General features: G+C 36.7%; 1 protein-coding gene across 4 annotated transcripts in view; it reads right to left on the minus strand.

The window, feature by feature from the left end:
- The window catches only part of PCCA (propionyl-CoA carboxylase subunit alpha), a 285,019-nt gene that overhangs the window by 191,128 nt on the left and 81,441 nt on the right, over positions 1–12,450 (minus strand). For all 4 annotated transcript variants that reach the window (XM_080575923.1, XM_080575924.1, XM_080575925.1 and 1 more), the window contains exons 8-9: positions 7,254–7,290; positions 1,753–1,831 (exon numbers count right to left, since the gene is read on the minus strand). In XM_080575923.1, the coding sequence (XP_080432049.1) occupies positions 1,753–1,831; positions 7,254–7,290 (116 nt within the window). The remainder of the gene's footprint in view (positions 1–1,752; positions 1,832–7,253; positions 7,291–12,450) is intronic.

The raw sequence follows: 12,450 nt of genomic DNA on the forward strand, positions 1-12,450 counted from the left end.
CCTAAATCCTCTATTTCACACTTCAAAGCAAAGTAAATCTTTTTTTATCTTCACTTCTTTTAATCTCACTTCCCATTCTGCAACAAGTATTTTGTCAAATACGTCTTAGCTTCATTGGTGCCCACATATAACTACTAAAAAAAGGCATTTCTTCTTGATTTAGGATCACTAACTCTATAAAATTATACTGTAAAGACAAGGCTAATGTAGCTAACAAATAGGTTAGAAGGACACCACTGGCAAATATTAAGAAGCTGAATAGTATTCTAAAGGCTTTCCACAAAGAAGGCAAGCATCACTAATATCACTGGGTCAAAGTAATATAACTAAATTAATGTTAAATGCACAAAAAACCATCCTTAGTTGGTTTCTATATCAATCAATTTTGTCAGGTGACGATGGTGAAAACAGCAGCCACAACTTTTCTTTGAAACAAATGAGCAATTACGATTTTTAGACCAAGTTTTCAATTTTTAAACAGTTACTTTAATCAAACTCCTTTGACAGTTTCTGTGCAAAATGAGAAATGAAAGCCTTTCTTTTAAGTCCAACAGATGTACTTGCTGCCTGAATGAGATCAAGGCAGTAATTTGGGATTCTAAAGCAATGGGAACAAAGCATCTTCATAAAAAAGCAGGTTATTCTAGATCTTTCATTCTAAAATGCAAAACCTTGTTTTCCTATTTAGATTTGAATAGGATTGGGCTAAAGATAGCAAGGCACAGAATGTTTTCTTTAAATCTAGAATTTAACTGATAGGTACTCATTTTCTTGTTCTTTCAGTTTCCAGGTTTTGAGGCAAGACTAAAAAAACACAGCAATTTAATACAGAGGACAAAATAGATCAGGAAAATCTTACAGGTAACTAACAATTAAACAACAACATGAGCTGTATTCCGAGCTAATTCCAGCACGTGCACTGCCCTCTCCTTCACGTAGAAAACATTGAGAAAGTTACTTAGTTTTAAATTAAAATATGCTTTTTGTTACAGATCTTTGAAAACTCATACAATGTCAGTTGGTTTTTTTTTTTGGTTGATTGGTTTTGTAATAGTGACACAAGAGGTTGAAACCAGGCTCTTCACTGTCAGAATATCAGAGGAGAATGGATTGTAAAACATCTCCAGTCAATAAAGTAGTATCCTGAAGGATTCACGATTCAGACAAGCATTAAAAGACAAGAAAATTTGTTTAAACAGATACTCGGCTTCAAACAGGCAAAAGCACAACAGTTTGCACAGGCAAGTATTTTAAACACAGAAGTATGCTATTAGAGCACTTTCTGGAAACTCCGTTTCCACACATGAATAATCAGTCTCATCAACTTTAACAGAGCTAATGGTTTGCATTAATGTTTGAAAAACAGGGCCAATAAGCATTCTACCTAACAGACAATTAGTACATCAGCATTCTGGAAGGCACATAGCAAAATATTATTTACAGTGAAAATTTACAGTCTATCAGTGGGCTAAAAAGGCAGATGCAAGGGTTGTGGTTTTTTTTTTAATTATTATTATTTTTGACTTTACTCAAAATAATGGACTATGTTTTAAGGTTTATGCAAAAATTAATTTTAATTACACACACGCAAACTACCGAAATTTACCACTTATTATACAAACGGGAGAAAAACAAGTACTACCCAATTTCTGTTTAACAGTTCATATCTGCTCAACTGTCAGCTCACGGTGGCTTAATAGGACTTTGGTAACTGCAGCATTCATCAAGGCAAGCTTTTGGACAGCATCTCACCTGGTCTCTTCATCATCCCAAGCGATTCTCATGCCTTTCCCACCACCACCTGCTGAGGCCTTGATCATGACAGGGTAGCCTAACAGCGGGGAACAATTAGACAGAAGTTCAAACTTTGATCAGTTGGTCATACAAACATGACAACTGACCACATGTCCAATAATGCCAGTAGACAATAACTTCGTTTATTAAAATGCTTCTTGTTTGGAGAGAGAGGAGAGGTTTTTCTTTTCAAGACTTAGCTGTCAGTACAGTGATTTCTAAAGCCAAGAAAAGGTTGTCTTCTCTATTTCATTTATACAAAAAAAAAAGCCACACTACAGAATGAATTATACCCAAGTAACAAAGTGGTTTATGAATAAAGGCACTTGACCTTTTTAAGCTCACATTCTTTAGAAACAAAATTTAGTTTTCTTGTTACTGCTGAGATAAGATATTGCCGTGATTAAATTCAAAAACAAAAACATTTTATTAGCAAGACTAAGCAGATCTTCATAAACTATTAGTCAAGAGATTCAGTAAACAAGCCTGTACCTAATTCAACACTTTTGGTGCAGTCCAGTTTAAATAACAGCATCTCCAGAAAGCTGTACTGCTCAGATATTACACAATAAATATCAGAATAATTTTTATCATTAAACAGTGCAAAAATAAAGTATTTTCCCCAACCTGACAAGTAACAAAAAAAGTGAGCATCATAAATCTGACTGTGCATAACCAGAAATATTTCACTTTCAGAACAAGACGCATTAACAGGTATGTGAGTCAGGACCTTAGTTTTCTGAAAACTAAGTGTAGTACCAGTGTAGTTTAAAACCACATTTAGTAATGATTGTTCATCTTGTAGCACAGTATGTTTTGAATTCAAAACAACTTCCTAAAACAATTGCTTATTCTTATCAGTGAACTTCACCTTTCTCTCACATGAGTATATGGGAATTTGGAAGTTAAGGTACTGATTAGAAAGTTTTTGACATTCCTAGGATAGCAGAAATATTCTTCTTTGGTCTCCAGTAAGTTTAATGAAAAATCATAACGTTATGTCAAACATCATACTAGCTAATACGATCTGACAAGAAAAGCCAATCAGTCCTTGCAAATTGAAGATATATTCCTAAAAGAGGTTTTGATCTAGGGACAGAAAGGGACATTTCATTAAGGTTCCCTAATAGAAATGGTCAGGTGTGCTATTATATGCATAACTAATGTTTACAGTTGCTTTCTGAAATGTAGATCTACTCTAACCCTGTCAAGCGACAACGACAAATTTCCCCACCACCACCTCCTCTGCAAAGACATTTTAACAAAAGGAGGTTCAAAAGATGTTTAAAACCAAGATCCAGAAAATCTTTTGCTTAAAAAGACTGAAGTGGACACAAACAAGAGGGACATGATACCAACATAAGAAACAAATAGAGCAGTGTTGACTGGAAAGCAGCAACAGCATGAGAGAACGCTAAATTAACAAAAGTGCCCCCGCACCCCCCCCAAAAAAAAAAAAAATCAATAAAATAGTTTCCTACATAACTTGTACTTGGGCTGTGAAATCCCATCCCACAGAGCGCTCATGTTGCTGAAAGCTGTAGAATGGTAATAGATAAGCATATGAAAGCACAAATCTCAAATTCCTATAGGCAGGTAACTAAAAGGTTATAAAGCTGCATGCTTTAGAGTCGAGTAATCTCTACTTACTAGATACATACTTAAGACCAAACTGAGCTGTTCAAGGAAGCTTGCTAGAGCGTATGCTACTTTTTCCTCTAAGTATCTGATGCTACCCACAAAGGGTACGGGATTATTCAGACAACAATGGGTCTGATCCAGAACTGTATCAAGTATTCCCAAGGCTTCTATAATCCCAGAGATAAAAGGGCATGCACAAAACGGCTCTAGGTTACATGCCTGAACTCTGAAGTCCAACTCAATTTCATGAAACGCAGCATATGTCGTACCTATATAAGAACAATTTATCTATGCTGTAGCTGTTTTTCCAGATCCCTGGCAACCACCATGCTCCTAGACAAGTCAACTAGTGGCCTTGAAAGAAAGCAAGAAGCATATCCTGTATGATCTCCAAGCAAGAAGTGAGGTTTAACTAGGTAGCACTACCGAACTCACACCAGCTACGGTAACACTATCATCAGAGACTCCAGCTTAAAAGGTGTGAAATTCTTAAATAAGCCATCGTTTTAAGAGTCATAATGGCAAACTCACTACGGCAATTTTCATCATGCCATCTCATTCAGTGTTACAGGTACTTGAAAAATCATCAATTATGCTAACAATTTCAGTTTAGCAGTATCAGTCTCTTGAACAGTTTACTGATTTTAATTCTGTAAAAGTAGCAGCTCTAATTTATTGTTTTTTCATTGCAACAGTAAAATAGTATGCTGGCAGTGAGCCTCGGTGAGTCTTTATATATTATAGAATATATAAAGTTTATGTATCACAACCTCCTTGGTTAAATTATCAGACAGGATACACGGGTCACTGGTAGTACTCACCAATTTATGAACACAGCTTTTCTCCCCGTCTCAACCTTATGTACAATGATTACATGTTGATCACACATTTATGCAAAGCAGTTAAAGACTCCAGAGAGCCACAGCATAGTTAAAAAGAAATTAAAATTAAAAAGGCAAAGTAAGGCTTGGTTTTGAGAAGATACATGCAGCTTTTTAGGCCAAGAAATAAAAAATCTTTGCAAGAGACTTCTGTAGGTTGGGAAGACAATTAGCCAGCCTCCTGAAAATAACGGGACTTGAACTTTTGCTCACATATGAGTTTACACTCTACTTGCTGTGTCACTGAACTTAACTAAACATGTCAGTTCTTTGGCCAACACCAAAGACTGATCTGTCCCAAGCCGAGCAAGGTCTTACAGAATTTAAGCTTTGCATAAATATTGGGTAAATGATGCAAAGATCAGGATGTGTTGCTCATTGTTTTTCTGACCACTTTTACACCAGCAGCAGTTAAAATTGCTGAAATACCAATCCATGGATTAGTTGGATTAATTGTGGGAAGGGAGAGGCATGCAAACAATTTATAGAAGCATTTCTAAAAACATCACAAAACATCAAATTGCCTTAAAAAGCAGGCACATTTTTGAGTAGGTGTTAGATTTTCAACCCTTCCCTCAAATTAGACACCAATTTACATGAGATTAAAATTGAATAGACCCTCATTTAGTTTATACTGCCTGCACTTCTTAGTTGTTCGATTCATCCAGACAACAAACTGAAAAGTAAAACTTTCTGAAGTTTCATCGACGCTTCAGAAATTAAGAAGCTGGCAGTTCTTAACGTATAAGTTATAAATGGACTTTAAAGTAGCAGGGGAAAAGAGCCAGTGTGATTAAACACTACAGAAGAGATCAGAAGAAAAGAACAGCCCACACAGACATATACGAGAAGAGCGACGTTACAAAGGAGCCTATACAGCAATTTGTGCCTGAACCACTTCCAATTCCTGATTCAGCCTAGTATCTTTTTAACACTCACTCTTGACAGCCTGGGAGAGCGCATCTCAAATGAGGGTTGAAAGGTAGGTTTTTTACTCCCGTACTTACAAAATTTTTATCCGTAAACAATATCAACCGAAACAGTTAAAAGCAGTTCATTAGCCCTGATGTGTCATAGCCCACTGCTACTGGACCTTTGGCCAGAACATAGCAGGGAACAGTAGAGGAATGCACAGGCCATAAGAGAACGTTACACAATGTTTTAGAGTTTTAAGTAATGGCCCACAATGATTTTTTAAAAATAATTATTTAAGCACTCTCAGAATCCTTAGGTTCTAGATAAGTGAAATGCAAAATAATCTGGAAGTATTCAATTATGTATCAAGTACCTCATTACATGAGGACATTATATATAGAGATACTTACCCAGAGATTTTAATTTCATCTTTACACCCTTTGAAATTACAAATCATTGGCTTGGCTTCTGATCCGTGGTCATGACTAGACAGAAGCCTAACAAAACTGATCAGTCGGTCAAAACATGGGTAGAAACAAGCTAGAAAAAACAATTTCCTTTCACTACATGGCTACCACTTGTCCATATAAAAATGGCCTTAGAATTTGTCATCTAAATAAAAAACACCACCCAGCTGTCTGGAATTGACTTCAATATCTGCAGATTTAAGACTGCCTTGGTATAATGACCTCCAAAGTGCTGCTGATATCAAAGACAGGAACCAGTCAATAGAACACCAGAAGAAGTAAGAGGACAATTAAGAAAGAATAAATTTTAAAAGGTGTCTAGGAAGCCACTGAATGCTTTCCTACTTAAAATGATCAAAGCCATTTAAAAAAAATAAGAAAATCTAAAAAAGACCACTGAAATGAAACTGAAAAAAATTCATAATGCTATTTATACCTTTTTAAGCACTGAAACCAATTTTATTTGCCAGTTCTCCTCCCAGTGTTCTAGTTGTTTGACTGATAACCTCTACCTTTTGTTTCTGCTTGCATGGCAGCGATCAGTAATCACCTGATTTCCCAAAAGGGGCCAAGGCTGACCCACAGAAATGCTGACTTCAATCACATCGGCCTAACATTCAGTCAGGCCTACACTGAGGGGTTTCAGGGTAGTTAACCAGTGCAGGGTAGGAACGTCAGCTTACACTTAAACTGGAAAAGCCTTACAGTGATGAATCATCTGCAGCGAGGCAAGTCCCAGTTTCTATTTGGCATTAAGGCACACCCATAGGTTTTGGCACAGGTGAGATGTATGTGAAATGGGTTCTTGGAATTATACTACTGATGAGCTTAAATAGCTTCTCAAGGTTACTGTATCTTAAAAATGAATTTAAAAAAAAGAAAAATCTCTTCCTGCACTACTTTCTCCTTCTAGAAAGCATTTAAGAATGTGTAATTTCAAGCATATGGTTACACATTTTCCCTAATATTAAACTTCATTTAATAAAAGCCAAAACTCATTAAACACATTACACTTAACCTTCATCAGGACAAGTCTCAGACAGTTTGCTGGTTGTTCTTTTCACCATTCTGTAAAATATTCAGAAGCTGAACAGTGAATCTCTTCTGGAAAGCACGGAAGAAAGGCTGGTGGTCTGGATGATATTCAGGCTAATTGCTGTGCACACAGTGAAGAATGAAGATCATAACATCACTGGTGTCAGCCTGCACATCAGGAGAAATGTACCATGCTTAACTTCTGTAAAAAGAACACCAGGTCCGACTGCAGATACACTTTGAAATAACTCCTTCAGCAAGCTGACTGCTGCATATTACATGCATTCCACAAATCATGGCTGCACTTGTTCTGTAAAGTCCAGTTGGTTAAGCTAAAACGTGATGATTAAAGAGACAGGGCGTTAATGCCTAGATTCTTCCAGCCCTATAGGCAAGAGGGAACTTAAAAACTATTAAAACATTATTTGTTCTATAGGGATTACTTATTACACATTCAATTTAGTCAACCATGTCTGCTGAGAGGCACACAAATCCCACCATAGCTAATTTAAGAACTTACCAATTTCCCTTGCAATTCTGACAGCTTCATCTGCATCCTGTAAAAGCAGGAAATGAGACCCAACGTTAATCCCATCAGCCATTGCACTGTGTCCTGAGGGCAGTCATATATTGCACTACTGTCTCCTCTGATTCATTTAATGTTTGATTTTACAACCTTCTGACCCTTTTCAGCCAGAGGAATGTAAAATTAATACCATAAGTGGAATGTAAATTCTACCTCATCATTAGTATACTGAGAAACTCAAAGCAATGAGGAATCAGCTGACAGGAAACACAGCCGGGATTGCAAAATGATTTTCTGCAGTTGTAGGAATTTAATGCTAGAATTTAGAAGTTTACAATCAATAATGGACCATAAATCAGATCGTTAAAGTTTGTCCACTGCCAGCTTGTTTCTGTCCTCTCAGGTATTTGTCATGTTTTCCTGGCTGTTGTCAGTAGGGGGAGTTGATTCTCTATTGTTTGGGTGTGATTCAGGTTCAGAGAAAATCTTGCAGAACTTCTTCAAAGTTGAAAATTTGTCTACTGAAAAAAAACACAAGCACTTCACTTTTGGTTTTTTTTTTTTCCCCTCCATTCTAAGGAGAATATAAGGAGAATAAACCCATTCACATTTCAGTTTCCATTCAAAACACTTGTGTATGACAACTAGAACAACTCTTGTTGATTCCACCTATGGCTTCAGCTGACTCATACCACTATACCTGGTACAGAAAATATGATACAGAAAAATGTATTAGAAAACCCAGAGAACAAAAACAGAGTACTTGAACTTCTCACTTTTTAAATAACCAAATCTCTTCTCTTGCGGTAGTTAATTCTGTTAATTCTCCTACCAGTAACAAAACATTTCCGTGATACAACACTAGAAAAGAAAAAGGGTTAAATTACAGTGGCATGGGTTAAGTTCGAAAACTCCATCCAAATTTGCTAGTATTTATACTATTCTGTGACATACATTAAAAAATTAGTATGGAAGGCAGTAACGTCTGGAAACCACCAGCTGCTAAGTGCGTCTGAAACTATGGGGGCTGACTTATGAACATTAAAATGAAACCTGATATTTTTAAAGCTTTCAAGGCAATCCATTTTAAAAGCACCCAGGTCAGAACTTTAAAAAAAAAAATACATAAGCAATGTTCATACCTGGTTCATTTATGTCCGATAATAAAACAAAATCCTCTTTAAAAGTCTTCAGTACCTAGTAACAGCCCCATGAAGAATAAGGGGGCTGGCAGGGGAAGTTGTCAGAAAATTTAATTTCCTTTCATTAGCTAGTCTGCTCCACAAATCGGTGCTTGTTAAGTTCAAAGCAGTCCTGAAAACAACATCAGTTTTAAGTCTTTTTACTCCAGTCACATCTGTTAATGAGATTTTTCCAAATAACAATTGTTTTTAAGTCAAGAGATAAATCTAGCAAAAAAAACCTTCCCCCTCCCCAAGAAAAAAAAATCAGGGTTAACTGTTTTATTACACCTTGCTGCTTTCCATGACCCTGCACCCTCCAAATTTTAGCTTAAAGGGATAAAATGCATGAAAAGGGTCATTTAAGAATGTTAGTGGTTTCCACACATTGAGTTTGAAGGTTCTTTGTTCCTGCCTGTGACAGTTATGCGAGAATACTTCCCCTTAATAGCCTCTCTGTCAGGAAGTGTTAAACCTGCCAAATGCAGACAATTAGAGCCTCTCGAACAAAATGCAGGAAGAGTGATGACTGATGGAAGAGCCACGATTATAGTCGAGAAGGAAACTTTTACATTTCTTTTCTCTTGCAAATTCAGTCATATATTTGCAAAATAGAATGAGGAGGGGGGAAGCAAACAGGGTTGGTTTTGTGTTGTGTTTTTTTTCCCCCCACTTAGTTACCTGCAAACAAGTGGCTAACTGATACACTGCAGTCCACAGGAAGACAAGCTGCAAATCATTACAGGGGAGTTTTTCACAGCCACTGTATTCATAAATGTATTGAAACACATGTATACATACAACAACTTGAAGAAAAAAGCAGCATCATATGAGAAGCACTGTCTCAGTTCTAGTCTGAACAGACAGAAGACATCTCTGCCCAGCGCAGTTATTAATTTACACTATTCAAACATCTGTTTCTTTTTAGTTTTGATGTATTAGAACTCAAGCTCTAAAATACAAAAAAAATGCATATTCAAATTCTTTAGCCTTCAAAGAGTGTTTCTGAAACAGAAAACAAAAAATATGCTGCACTTTAAAGAGGAAAAACAGTTCGAAAAAATCATAAACAACTGACACAATGAAATCTCTGGTAACGATCTTTTGATCTTTTTCCCTAAGAAAGTAAAATTTAGTGTCATGCATTTCACTTGCAGATTGCATAAATACAGCAGCATTTTGAGTAGCAATAAAGTTACAACAGTTGTTTTAGATTTTGGGTGCAAAAAACTTATGATTGATACACAACATTTGCCGTTGGAAAAAAAATGAATGCCATGACAACACTCAAGACCATATATGCAAAATACACAAAAAACAGCGGTACTAAGACCATTTTGAACTTTTTTTTTAACAACATAAGTCCTCACTGATTTATTACCATTTCCTCAAAAAAAACACAGTAGGTCCACTACCGTTTTCCCAAAACAACCTGGAGATTGTAAAGAAATACATAATTTTGGCACAATCTTTTATTGTACAAATAAAAATGTTCAAGTAATGCTACAAGTTTATAAAAATCAAGAGTTATAAAAAAGACGTCATAGTGGTATTTACAAATGGCTGATTTCATTATTTTAGTTACAGACATAAAACACTCAGTTTTACTCACTTAGGCTAAGAATTTCTAACCTCTTCAAGTACGTGCCTCCCTGCCATGTACCAGCAGGTGGAGACAAAAAAGCAAAACTATTTGACATAGAGGAATGCCAGGATGAAGCTGTTTAAGAAACTACTTGAGCTGTAAAACATTGTTTTAGTTATGAATGGCTACGTGATATTTGTCATGGCTGAGGGTGTTGGGCCTGGAGAATCTGCAAGACATGACTAGTCTCCAACAACCTCTTCAGCAATACAGTGGGTATTGAATACCAATGTCAATAACCCAATGCAAGAATACAACCAAACCAGGTACCTGAAACTTAAATACAGTAAATTTATAACCTTGATGAAAACCTTCAACATTCAACACTGACATCAGTGAAACCAAGTTGACACCTGGAGACTTTAATCTTCTGGGTTTACATCCAGCTATGTTCTACCAGCCATAAAACCAAACTGGCTGCGTATATATAAAACCTTTCTTCCCTTTCTATTCCTTTGTCAGTTTTTCACCATGACATCTCCACACACTCAGTCTTTCTTCTTGCCATGTATTCCTTTACGCTTATTTACAGACAATACATCTCAGCTCGAACTTCAGTATAGCCATTGGTCATGTAGATTAACACCAATTCTTTTGATCAAGACTCTTGGCCATTACCTCTCCCAGTCAAGTTTTAGGAAACTAATTGAAGTTACAGATTTTGAACTGAAAACTACTTTTCAGTGTATCTGTTGACTCTCTAGCTGATAGCACAATACTCAGTTTTCTTACATGTGCACTCTGACAACCCTTTCCTCAGCCAAACCAAGGAAATGACTAAAGGACAAGAAAAAAAAAATACTTTGTCAAATTGCCCTCTCTACTCTCACTCTGTGTTTCCAATCTCAGCTTCAAACTTACTACAGTGATTACCTATATGAGAACACTTGGTTGTGTCTGCTGTGCCAAGCATTCTTCTCTTCAACCCTTCCAGGTCCCTTCCCTTCTTAGAGCACACTACTGAACAACTTCCTTCTCTTAAAATGTTGATTTCTACTTGTTGGGAAATTTTCTTTACACAGTTTCTCCAAGGTGTGATTACAGGAGCTAAACAACTCACAGTCTACCAAGTCTAAATACTAAGCAACAGAAATCAGGGGGGAAGCTTCACCCTTTATTCACGAAGGACCTGTGCATCTGCAGCACTAGTTAACAAGAGCTGAATAAAGACAACTCTTCAAGTAACAAAGATTTCCAGTGCAGTCCTGAGATGAATAAAAGAAGCACAAGAAGTTGTTACTCCATGTTTGCTTTAACTATTCATCCACAAAGAACACGTGCAACTGATCTTTCTTAACTTCTGGCATTGTCAGAAGCATGAATGCAGTTTCCTTCCAGCTTTAGACTCCACTACAAAGATGAAACCACCTCTAATCAACTCAAGTATCAAGCAGACACTTAACTCCTTCCCAAGACCTTTAAAATGTCCACTTCTCAAAAACAAGAGCCCTCAAAGATTTTCAAAGTTGCATAACCAAAACAAGACTCCCAGAGAATGGCAGAAATATGACACAGTCTCCAATTCCTTGTGTGCTGTTCTTCTGATTATATTTAGTGTCACACTGCTTAGCCCTTCATCTCCTGGTCTGAATTGGCAAAATATTATATCAAGCTCTAATCAAGCATCAGGCATCCTGTACAACCTAATTACTCAGGTATTCATCCCAGCAAAAGTCATGATATCACAGAAGGGAGATCAGAAGACAAACGCAGGCACATAATTAGACGCAAAGCAAGGATGAAAGTTTCAGTTACCAGAAGTTTTATTTCCTAGAACTGGTAACCAGAGCACTAGTCAAATTTTCGTCTAGATCTCCCCCTTCTGATGGGGACTACAACACTGGCAAGGCCTGTGTATTCTCCTTTTTCTGATGCGCTGGGCATACTGAAGCTTTTTAATCTCGCATTCTTTTTCATCTACGCTCTTCAGATAATCAAAAGTACTGCAAGCTATGTATGTGAAACCGATGTGATATGGACTTCAGGATTAAGCAACCACCACATAGCTCCTTTCAACAGCTGGGATTGGATTTGTCAAATTCAATCCTACATTCCAGTTCTTTTGGTGTTAAGACTATCATTGCCTACAGCTAATTGCCAACCAGATCACTTACATTCCTTCATTCTGAGTACCTGGAACTTCAGATAATTGTCAAAAAACAATAAAAATTAAAGGCCTCAGAAAAAAAAAAAAGGCAAACATTTCAATACTGCAGTTTCATTGATTATGTTACTATCTGTTCATTAACCACTACTATCCTACTTTGCCAGGTTTGTTTCTTTAACATTGTCAGAGTAACAGGCCCTGATGTAATTTTAACTTGATGCAGTGATAAACAAGTGTTCCGAAAGTATTTGGTGATTC

The sequence above is a fragment of the Anser brachyrhynchus genome, assembly GCF_964034855.1.
Source record: "Anser brachyrhynchus genome assembly, chromosome: 1".
Classification (NCBI taxonomy): Eukaryota; Metazoa; Chordata; class Aves; order Anseriformes; family Anatidae; genus Anser; species Anser brachyrhynchus.